The 12571-nt window shown below is 38.1% G+C and overlaps 1 protein-coding gene across 4 annotated transcripts; it reads right to left on the bottom strand.

The window, feature by feature from the left end:
- Positions 1–258: 258 nt before the first annotated feature.
- LOC126586917 (RNA-binding protein L-like) lies at positions 259–3728 on the bottom strand. 4 transcript variants are annotated; one of them, XM_050251902.1, is made up of 10 exons: positions 3373–3728; positions 3156–3218; positions 2646–2730; positions 2471–2539; positions 2145–2217; positions 1849–1900; positions 1280–1374; positions 1126–1195; positions 735–820; positions 259–632 (listed from the first exon to the last, which is right to left on the bottom strand). In XM_050251902.1, exons 1-10 carry the CDS (start codon positions 3703–3705, stop codon positions 590–592), a joined length of 969 nt encoding a protein of 322 aa, XP_050107859.1. In that variant the 5' UTR covers positions 3706–3728; the 3' UTR covers positions 259–589. The 4 variants fall into 4 exon arrangements, with proteins under 4 accessions (XP_050107859.1, XP_050107846.1, XP_050107852.1 ...); XM_050251889.1 differs by having other exon boundaries at positions 1280–1392; XM_050251895.1 differs by having other exon boundaries at positions 2145–2220.
- Between the last annotated feature and the right edge of the window lie 8843 nt (positions 3729–12571).

The following is a 12571-nucleotide window of genomic DNA, read 5'->3' on the forward strand; positions in this document are numbered from 1 at the left end:
GATTTTTAGAACAATGAGTAAGGACAGAACCAACCTCAATACATCACAAACTACAAATAGTTGTTTGAAATTGAATGCTTCTACATCCGTGGCCTTCAAGCAACAACCTAGAAGCGGAATCCTTGGTGACATTTGCATAACACTAGAACAATTATGCACCTTATTATTGAGTTCCAACTCTTAAATTCTGGTTCATTGTTACCCCGGAGTACTCGACTTCCGGGACGGAAAAGCAAACATACCTAAGCTTGTAACATATACAGACAAATTACTGTTTGACATATGCAAATAAATATTTGTTTTTTACCGTAATTGTATCCATCAAGCGCACGTACAACAAAATATGTTTAAGTCAACTAAATATCATACTTTTTGTCAAAGAATAAAATGTTTATAATTTGAAAACCCACAAATATTTTCCATTATTGAATGTTGACGATGACGACGAGGGCACCATCAAGGAAAATGAACATAAATCGATACCCCTGCCTGGATAGCAAATCTACCTGCTGTCGGTACAACTAATGTAAGATGTGGATCGCCTTGCGCGGGCATGGAAGCGAGCGAAAAGCTACAATCTTCTATTCAACTACTTCGGCTTCTTACGCATTCCCATTCGTGATCTGGCGTATCTGGGATTCTTGTTAAGCAAAACTTGTAACATAAAACCAACAAATCCATGGAGAGGAATGGAAAAAAGCAAACAAAGCAAGAAGCGAACTACTAAAGGATACTCTAATCTCATGCCTTCGCCAGCTGTTGACGAGTAGAGAAATGTGCCTTGCAGATGGCTCAGCGCTCCAGTTGAGCAGGCAGTGTCCTACAAATATAGGGCAAAGCATATAATTAGAAATTTAGAACCACAAAGCAGGTCTAGGAAGCGTTGCAATCAGGAAATCCAGACATTATACTGGTAAGCAAGGCTTCCATAACATAAAATCGATAACGCCCAAGACTCCGACACAAAAGGCAGCAATAGAATAAGTAATGGATAACTTTATTTTCGATTCTCGATTGTTATCTACAAATGCTCATACCAGTGCTATCTACATCTAAGCTCCCTCTTGGAAACACTGCATGTTTACTGTTATTTTTAAGCCGCTTAATGATAGCACCAATAAGTACCTGAAAATCAACAAATGCAACCGGAGCTCCATATGTACTTTGCATCTTCAATTTTATGAACCCAGGGCACCTAACAAAAACAAATTAGAAAAGCCTCGTCAGTGTTACAGACTATACAGATGAATGCAAATGAAAAAAAATTATAGCTATTCACCTTGAAAACACTTGAATTAACTCTTGCTCCGTACATGTTGGCCCCAAGTTAGCCACAAAAAGTGTTGGACATGGAGTATTATTTTGTGGAAAATGCTGTACAGAAGAATTATTCTGCCAATGTAAATAAGAGCCAACAATGTTCACAATTAGATTGCATTTAATGCAATTTATGTAACACCTACGATGAAGAGAGTAGGATTCCAGAAGAAAACACGCAAATTGAAAAAATACAAAATGATGCACAAAATCCATGTTAGGAATCCAGTATTTAAAATACTGAGACTACAATGGAAGTTTTTTTCACTACAACACACTGCGATAGGATGTACTCAATATTAGTTTTAAGGTGGCCTTTTATTCCATTAAACAATGTCCCTAGTGCAGCCCTATGGTAAAACGCCTGACAAGATAAATATCATAATGCTTAAAGAATCGAACATATATCTTTTGAAAGCAAAAAAAGAATATCAAAGAAAATATTGCATGACCATCTTCAAGAGTTTAAAATCGACTTGAAAATGAAAATACACAGAGAAACTAAGTATAACTAATGAAGAGAAACCATACCGCATTTGGGGATATTGTCTCGTGTACAGCTCTGCCATTGAAGTTGCCATGACTGAATAGTAAAGAAAACAATAAATGAGTACAAAAAGTTCAATTAGATTTACTAAAGAGGTTATTTCAGAAAGGAAATACTATACTCCAACTTTGTGGAACAGGGCATCCAGAAACTTCTTTAACTATGCCCTTGGCCTTTCAGCTAGAAGTGATAACTTTAAAATAAAATATGTGCTGATTATTGGACTAATTGTAGTCACTTCCATGTAAAAAAAAATGTGTGCTCAAGCAGTGCAGATGACCTTGGTGCAGATGGATAACCAGTCATGTTGTAAGCGGAATTACCCATTCCAGGCATGTGAATGCTGCCAACTCCTGCTAGTGTCCAAGCGTGCAAAACATGTGCAATGTGAGCTATTAGATAAATGTGTCCTCCATGTGACTAAGTAATAGTTTCTGGTCTCAGAGACCAGGCAATCATCAAACAGATATCATTAAGAAAATTGATCATATACAGAATGGAGATCGCATAATGTACATCAGGATGATTAATATACAAATAACTGTAGACAAAGGAATTCGCATGAGCTAAATCCCTTAAACAAGAAGTTACAGACAATCCTCTTACCAGAATCAGGAGTTCCCCTTGAATATGACGAACTTCTAGCTCTCTTATCTGAGCCAGATCTTTCATCATCTGCAAACAATGATCAACAATAGCACACATTGCAGTTCCATGCCAGTTATTACCGAAATAAACAAAGAACGGACAAAGAAAGTGAAGAAAGTACAAAGCAATAAACCTGTTCTTGAGCGCTTCGACCTAGAATTAGATTTTGCTAGATCAATATATAATGTTGAACCTTTCTCAAGATCAAACACCATCCCCTGCAAATAAGGTTCAAAATCAAGAGCTCTCAGTTAATGCTTTCACATCTTTCTTCGTGCACCTAAATTTCACATAAAAAGAGGAAAACTCGCCAACTAAAAGGCATATAATCAACCGACACATTTGCAAACCGCTACTATAGAACTTCATCCTCCACACACAAATTTGTATAAGTGATTCAACCCTATGATAGGCTCTTCAGCCAAGGAGATAAAAATGGATAAATATTGACTTCATTATCATAATTGCAAATTGCAAAAGACTTTAGAAGCAAAATGATCGCCCTATTTAAACCACGAAATACCAACCAATACTAGCCCGATTTCCACAATGTCGACACGGCAATGCAACCAAAATAGTACAAATACAGTATTTATTTATAGATATCCAAATTTTACATCACTAAACAATGCAAGATACTAACATTCAGCGCGTGCATTGCTCCAATGGCAGACTGCTGATCCAAGAACACCGCAAAAGCAAAAGGCTGCATCACCAAAACACCGTGTCAGCTCACATAAACTTCAGCGTCAATAAATACCACACATTCAAATTCAATCCAAAATTCCCCAACTTCCCAATAAAAAAACCTTTAAAAATTAGGCATTAAATTTATTGAATTTCAATTGGTAACGACGTACCTGAGATTTTCCGTTGGGGGTTCGGAGGTGGGAGGACTCGTAACCCGGAAACTCGCGGAAGAGGTTATAGATTTCGCGAGGCTCGACATCTTCTGGGAGACCGGCGACGAATAGAGTTCGGAGCTCGTCGTATGAGGGTTGGGGGATAAGAGGGGCAGCGTAGGAAGCGAAAGGTGATGGCTGTTGAGGGAAGTAGGGCTGAACCAAGTGGTGCTGTGGCGGTGGCACAACCACAGGAGGTGGCTGAGAGGGCGGAGGTTGTTGGTAGTAGGGGTAGTGAACCGAGCCTGGTGGTGGAGGCGGTGGCGGGTAATAGGGAGCCATGTCGTCCATTTGAAGCCCTAGAAAAAAATTGGGTTCCGTTTTTTGTTTTGTAATATAGCAGCGACAGTGCTTTTAAGTTGCAAAGGTGGGCTGGGCCAGAAAATTTGGAGCCCATTATGATATTTTTATTTCAGCCTAATCGAATAAACAGTGGTGATAAGGTAATCGAAAAGATAACTTCGTCATAAAAAAATTTAGGATAAATTACAAAAAAAATTACCTTAACTATTGGGTCAACCACAGTTTCATGCCTTATCTTTAAAACATTTCAATTAGCCTTTAATACACTTGCCGTGGGTTTTATATTAAGGAGGTCCATTCTCCTTGTGAAAAGTCAGCCACAAAAAACAAAACCAAAAATCATCTATTCTACATAGGGGGCTGCTGCAAGGAAGGCCAAGAGGAAGAGCTACTTTCGAGTTTTTCTTTACTGGGGCTACAATGTAGCCTAATCATGAATACTTAATTGTCTTGTGGCATTGTTATTATCAAGTTTTTCATCTTTATTAAGTATATTTTGCTATTCGTAATGTGCTTATTTTTATTTAGATGTTTGATCACCATCTAGGTTTAAATTATGTTGATTTGATGCAAGTTAGAGTAGATGTCATACTTATCTTGGGTTTAGCTTCTTGCAATTGATACCATAAATACCTATTTGTAGATGCCATACAATTATGGTTTGTGTGATTTTCCAACGATTTCCATAAAGCTTAATGGGTTCTTACTTGTTTAAATTCATTTAGATGCCATAGAGGATTAACATGTAAGGATACTTTTGATGTAATCAGATGCCATGGCCGTTGAATAATTTAGGGAAAATCGATCATTAGTATTGGGGAACTACTTGAGCATAACATATTAAGGGAATTAAGTAAAATTGGTTACGGTGAATTCAAATGCCCTAGGTTTTATTTTCTTATGTTTTTAATTTTATTATTTCATGCATTTTATTTTCAAGTCATATTTCATTTTTAGTTTAATTCAAATTTTCTCTCTTTTCCATTAAAGCTTCTCAATTACAATTTGTTTCAATTTAGCTAGTAAGATTTTTAGACAATTTGATCTCTGTGGGACGATATCCGTGCTTATATGCTATACTGTCATTTGACGTATACTTGTGAGCACAAAAATTTGAGACTTAATAAGCCTAATTTTGATTATCTATTTTTCACAACAAGAAGTTAGATGAGAAGGCCTATAATTGGCTAGTGAAAAAGCATGCAACTCAATGGAGCAAGTCACACTTTGAAACCTATCCCAAGTGTGACATGTTGCTGAATAATTTGTGTGAATCCTTCAATGCAATCATACTAATGCCAAGGCAAAAGCCTATTATAACTATGCTACAAATTATTCACACTATGTTGATGAAGAGAATTCACATGAGGCGAGGTATAATGATGAAGCAAGTAGGAGATCTCTGCCCCAAGATTAAGAATAAGTTGGAAGAAGCCAAACTCTTAAGTGGCGGGTGCATTGCACAATGGTCAAGAGGGACCAAATTTCAAGTGGATGCTACAGGTAGGGAACAATATGTGGTGGACTTGGTTGAGAAGACATGCTCTTATAGGAAGTATGGCTTGACATGAATACCTTGCAACCATGCAATAGCTGCCATCCATTTCAACAGAGAAAAACCTTAGGATTATGTGGATGCTTACTAGTCAAAGGCATGGTACTTGGAAGTTTATTCTCACTTAATAATGCCAATGAATGGTATATCGTTGTGGAAGGATACTGAAAACCCACAAATCTTGCCTCTATTATAAACAAGGCAACTTGGAAGACCAAAGAATAAAAGAAACAAAGAAGCTGGTGAATTGGAGAAAGATGGTGAACAAACTCCCACAAACCCACCAAATAATCCTGAAGGTCCTCCTAAGCCACTTAAGCTAGGAAGGAAAGGGCAAGATGCTTTGAAATGTACTATATGCAAGCAAGAAAGACATAATTCAAAGACCCATTATCGACATCTTCCTCCAAGGGACAAATAGGTAACATTTTGTACTTTCTTTAATCCTTTAATCCTTTAATCCTTTAATCCTTTAATCCTTTAATTCATAATCCATTAATGATTTTATACTTTGTTCTAGGCATCCACATCAGCACAAGGGAGAGCATCATCATCTACCGAAGCTGCACCTAGAAAAAGGACAAGGAAATCTAAGGTGAAAACCGAATCCTCTTCTTGTAGTTTACAACATCAAGTTTAGTTTAGAACATTGTTTTGCATCTGACCTTTTGTAATGAACATTGAAATTAGGCATCACAAACAGGGGATGATTCATTTGCAAAGCTCATTCACCGAGAGCCACCAAGCAGAGAAAGACGAGGCAAACCAAGACTTAAAGAAGCCAGAAATTGTAACAAATTATTGTTTTTTGCGTCATGTTTTATGTGCAATAGGAACTAAAATTATGGTACATGGGTTCTGGAATTAGACATCACAAACATTGAATTTCTTTTGGTTTTTTGAATAGATTTGTAAGCTTGGAAATGCATTGTTTTGCACTGTTTTGCTTTGGATATTTAAGGATGTTTAATGCATATCGTTTTAAATGTTAAGATGGATTAAGGATGCTATATGAATTACAGTTCATCTTTTGGTCTTTGCAAATGTTTTGAGTTGTTAATTTTGAAGTGGAATTTGTGTTCACCTTTTGGTTATATCATGGGTTTATGTGGAATTTGGATATTTTAGGTTGTATTATCTTCCAAAATTGGACTCTTTAATTTAAAAATGAATTTTTAAAAATATTTTTTTAGCTGACGGAATAGTTTTTGTGGGAAAAATAGTGTTCAAAATTTCAAAAAAAAAAAATTCAAAAATTATTTTAAAAATGACGTGGAAATTTTTTGGTGGAAAATCTACGTGGAAGTCCATATGTGGAGAGGGTGGGATCCAACATAAGCCACGCCAGCATTTAATAGATAAATTGACAGACAAAGTAACGAAGGTATGAAATTGCAACAAATTCGTAAGATAAGGTATGACATTAAAATGTTTTAAAGATGAGGTATGAAATTGTTGTTAGCCCAATAATTGAGGTAGATTTTTGTAATTTACCCAAAAATTTAAATTAGGATTAAGCCATGGTGATGTAATCCGTTGGTAAGTTTAGTACGAAAGTGATTTTTTAGCCCTGGAAACTTTTCACTCAGCTTTTGGAGTGGTGGAGACGCAGCTACATCAGATATCACTTGAGTTTCTCTCTCTGTTAAATGTCCATTAGAAAATACAAATTACAGATAGAGATCAAAGAGATCAAATAAAAGGTACACACATCAAAGTATATATTTATCCTACATTTAACAGACATTTAACGGAAATATCACCTTACTAACAGGCTACATGGCAATGTTTAAGTCATAATTTTTTAGCAATAGGGCTATCTTCCAATTACCTCATCACCCCAAGAATAGTTTATTCAATTAGGCCTTACATTGTTTTGGTAATTTTTTTTTAGTTTTATTTTGGTTAACATTTGTGGTTGGATACCACTAAATGATAAATTAGCTAGCAAATTTAAAATGATAATTGTTGATACACAAAACTGGAGATCTTGGAACAACGTAAATCCGATCGTAAATCTACAAGAAGGTAAAGAACACAAGATGTATCGTGGTTCACCCCAAGATTTGGGCTACGTCTACACTGATTATTGTATTTCTCTGAGATGTTGAAGAGGGAGAGAAAGAGCTTCTCTGTGAGGATAGAGATCTGAGAGGGTGAGGGTCAGGCCTAAGAATTGGCTTCCCTTAATGAGAAGAGTGAGGAGTCCTTTTATAGAATAAGGGCTCCTCACTTATTACATATTTGCCATTTCCTTTGTTACATAATTACATTTGAGTCCCCTGAGTATTTATATGAGGTCTAAATACGGAGGCCCTAAGTATGGTACAAACAGTAGTCCCCCAAGTCTTCAGTCAATAGAGTCTTTTGGCTGGAGACTTGAAATTCAGTCTATGTGTGGGCCGAAATAACTAGATGTCGTCTAGAAATGAATACTCGATATGAGGCGGTGCCCAATTTGAAATGATGCTTAACTAAAAGTAGCACATGTTGCGAGGCTGCTCTGCTTGTGGCTTATGTTGTTTTGGTTGGCTCGGCTTGTGGCGTTGAAGGTGAGGGAGTCTCATTTATAGAATAAGGGCTCGCTCCTCAATACATAAATGATAGGCTAGAGTTGATACTCGCGGCAAGGCGGTTGCTCAGTAGGCAGCGATGCTCTCTGATGAAGGTGAGGGAGTCCCTTTTATAGAATAAGGGTTCGCTCCTCAATACATAAATAATGGGCTAAGTCCCCCAAGTATTTTTCATGAGGCCCAGTTAAGGCTCAATATATGGTACATAATGTAGTCCCCCAAGTCTTCGGTCAATAAAGTCTGTTGGCTGGAGACTTCAAATTGAATTCATGTATGGGCCGAAGTGGCGGTTGTTCAGAGACGATATTTGTATACCCTACATTGAAGCTTTGTAGGTGAAGCTTTGCAAGTGAAGCTTTTAAAGCTGGAGCTTTGTAAATGAAGCTTTCGAAGCTGATTGACATGAGTGATGCTCATGAATGTTTATGTTGATTGACATGAGTGATGCTCATGGATGTTGACATGAGTGATGCTTATGAATGTTGACATGAATGATGGTCATGAATGTTTATGTATGATTGACATGAGTGATGCTCATGAATGTTTATGTATGATTGACATGAGTAATGCTCATGTATGATTTTGAAGTACTGAATGTACTTTTGATCACCTAGTTGGTGATAATGGCGGCAGGGTGCCGAATAATTTTAGAGTACTGGGCGTACTTTTGATCACCTGGTTGGTGATAATAGCGGCAGGGTGCCGAATAAATTTGGAGCCATAGGGCCTGGCTCTTTTGGGCATATGGGCCTTGGCCCTCCACACAACATTCCAACCCATTATTTTGGGCTTGCCGTTTTTTTTTATTACCCTCTGATGGAGTTTACACAGATGTCTGTGAGAGATAAGAAAAATAAATTACATCATTCAAAACAAAGGTTTCGACACAAAAGCTTCGACAATTGCAGATCGTTGGTGCGTTGCTGTTGCTTTGCTTTTGCTTTCGTTTTCTGCTTTGCTTTTGCTTTCTTCTTTTCTCTTTTTGCTTTGCTTTTGCTTTTGTTTTTTTCTTCTTCCTTTTGGTATATGGCAGACAACACAAAGGAGAATAATAATAGAAATATTGTAAGAAAACTTATCTTCTTCCTGTTTTCCACTAGTACTCGTGGTATTCGCTGGAGATGGGATCTGAGCATCAATAAGGCCACTAACGTGAGCCATGTCGTAGGAGATGGGATCGCCGCTAACGTGAGCCATGTCGTAGGAGATGGGATCTGAGCATCAACAAAGCCGCTAATGTCCTCTGTGCTAGGGAAATAATCCCCAAACTTATGAAATAAACGGTCATGACCCTGTCTGTCGTGTAAAACGCCTCATCAACACCATCTCCATGATGAATATCAATATACTTTTCAGCGTGGTGCAAACCCACAATCCAAGCAGTGAACTATCTGGACCTACACATTCTTGGACAGCAGCTTCACTGCTCTTAAATTGACCAATCTAACCTTCACTCGCTTCGGGGTCAACAGGGTGATCAAGCAAGAGAGACTCGCTTCAATGACCATCAGATCCTTTGCCGGAGTCGTGGACTAGATCTGGATGAGGCGCTGCAAGTTGCAGTTGGGGAGCAAGCAGGAAAGGTAGGAGCCCGGCCTAGGCGTTAAGAGAGAGGCGGTGCCGGCTCTGGCTGTCGACTCTCAGCCACCGGTGGTCGACGAGCGAGCTTCGTTTTCGGTCTCCTTGCACCTCCAGTCCTTGTCATTGAGATGATGAGATTCTTCGAGATCCGGTCTATCAAGTTCAGCACGAGGCTCAGGTTGGGCCTCAGTGATAATGGAACGAATACACTTGAGAAGAAATCGTCACCTCGACGAAAGAAATGACGGCTGGAGCGACGATCGAAGTTGAGGTCGCTTTCATTGTTGTCATCGTCGGAGCTGCGAAGAGCGTTGGTGTTGAAGAGCTTGGAAGCGGGAGAGTGGGTGATGGCGAGTGGGCGGATAGTATAGATGGTGAAGGACTTGGGGAAGCGGTTCGCGGGGAGGAGGTGGCGGAGGGCAAGTGAGGAAGCCGTTGAAGACGCCTCTCATTTCAGGGAAGTGATGGCTGCTTCTCTGTGTTCTTTGTAATCTTTTTATTTTTTATTGTTTTTTTAGGAATTAATTACCACACAGATGATGTTCATCTGTTTGCCAAAAAAAAAAAAAAGACAGAGAATATGAATTTTCTCTCTACCCAACTTCACTGCACTTTTTGTCTTTCTCGTTCGTGTTTTGTTTTGGTTTCCGTGTGTGACTGGCTGAGAGAGGAGAGAGAGGTGGTTGGAGGTCTGTGATAGTTTTTTCTTTTGGAAAAGCCCAAAGAGTAAGGTTTTTGGGTTCTTGGGTTTCTGCAGATTCAAGGTAGACAGTGGTGAGATGAAAAAATGAAAGAGAACCGACATAGTTTTTTGTGTCGATTCCCACAAACGACGCCAAATGTTGATGCACAAAATCGGAGGTCTTGGAACAACGTAAATCCAACCGTGAATCTGCAAGAAAGTAAAGAACACAAGATTGATGCGAAAATTATCTTAACACACAAATTTAACCCTCTTTTGACAATTGTAGTACAAGTATAAGTAGGGATCGTTCTGGACCGAGGATTATGAGGGCTTACTAATAACCTCTAAACTAACTCAAAAACATAAAACTAAACTTAAAAACACTTAACAAGACTCACAAGACTCAAAGCAAGCTTAAAATACTCAAAACAGCTTAAAACAACCAAATAAACTTAAACTAGACACTAGGAATGACTTTGGACGAAAATTGACTTTTACTTGAATCAAAACACTTAAAAACACAAACTAAAATAGATTTGAAACACTTTGAAACAAGAAACTAAAAGGGGGGGTTTTGATTTGGATGAAGTTGAAACAAACAATCAAGTATGAAAAACTAGACAGATTGTAAAACAAATGTGAGAAATAAGATGATGGATGAGATAGCTAGAGGCTTTTTCTCCACACATGACATGTATGCAAATAACTCGATTTCTAGTTACTACTTCATTGAATTATGAATGACAATGCCCCAAATTAACCGTGACATCACAAGTTAACTCTCAGATTTTCCTTGTTTTATTGGATTGGATGACATCATTCGACAACCCAAAACATTCTTCAAAAGTTCCCTACATGACATCATAATAGAGATACAATCAAAGATCATTACGTCTAATGAAAATCATAAGCATTGACAAAGCACTTGCAACTATGACATCATGTCACTCATGCTAGGAATTGAACTTGACACGATCGTTTATAAGCGACCTTCACTACATGTGAATATAAGTTTGTAACGATTATGTGAAACTTCCTTATATTCTAGCAACGGATTTATGCATGCCAATTAAGTGTCAAACCTTAATTAACAAGTACAAATAAGTTATCATAGTTAAGCCAATTGCATTCATGATTCAAGAGTTCATAACTAGAATTTATCAAATTATATTGCACATATAGTCATGGCTTTGAAATCACCCCTAGCCAAGAAGGGTTTAGCCACTCATATTTACAACAAAACGAAAGGGAATGAATTTAAACATTAGAAACAAAAGAAAGAAAACACCTAAACGCTCCAACGATCCAAGTTGGACAGCAAGCACGTCCAAGCACTTTCCTTCATTTCCTTTGCTACAACATAAAATGTTGGTGAGTGTTTGAAGGTTTGTTTGTATGGAGGAATGGATGTGAAGATGAATGGATGTGTTTGGATAAGGGTTGTGTTGAAATGGGAGTGAATGATCTCACAAAGTGTGAACTCAATTTATGTTACACACACTTCCTTTTATAGAGGAAGTGCATGGCAATGGAGGGGAACATGGAGTGGTGTAGCAATTGAGTGCAATGATGCATGAAATCTGAAATGATGGAGGGAACAAGGAATGGTGTAGCAATTGAGTGCAATGATTCAATGTAATGATGCATGAAATCTGAAATAATGAAGGGGACAAGGGTGATTATGCATGACATGGGTGGAAAGGTGCGTAAGTGGTGAATCAATGAGTGCAAAGAGGTGAAAGGATATTGTGCACATGGTAGACAAAGGAAAGGAAGTGGAATGATGCAACAAATGAGTCAATGGAGGGAACATGGATGATGATGCACGACATAGGAATCCAAAGGGAGTGCAATGGTGGTGCACGATAATGATGGAAAGGTGAATGGTAGAGTGACACCCCTTTGTGGCTGAGCTCTTTGTCCTTTTTACATTAATTCTTTTTTCTCTTTAACACATTCCTAGCCTCTTGTCTTCAATTTCGTCCATCCACCTTGCTCCATGCATGTGTTATTCATTCCAAGCCCAAAACTGCTCCAAAATGCACCAAAATGCATCTTATTGCTTTATAAGGCCTATGGACCTACAAACACACGAAAATAGCTTAAAATACACAATTAACTAAGAAATAACAACATAAATGCATGAGAACAAGCTAACTCAGTCGTATAAATATGCTCCTATCAAAGATGTATCGTGGTTCACCCCAAGGTTTGGGCTACGTCCACACTAATTATTGTATTTCTCTAAGATGTTGAAGAGGGAGAGAGAGAGAGCTTCTCTGTGAGGAAAGAGCTCTGAGAGGGTGAGGGTTAGGCCTAAGAATTGGCATCCCTTAATAAGGAGAGTGGGGAGTCTTTTTATAGAATAAGGGCTCCTCACTTATTACATATTTGCCCTTTCCTTTGTTACATAATTACATTTGAGTCCCTCGAGTATTTATACGAGGTCTAAATACGGAT

The sequence above is a fragment of the Malus sylvestris genome, chromosome 2, assembly GCF_916048215.2.
Source record: "Malus sylvestris chromosome 2, drMalSylv7.2, whole genome shotgun sequence".
NCBI lineage: Eukaryota > Viridiplantae > Streptophyta > Magnoliopsida > Rosales > Rosaceae > Malus > Malus sylvestris.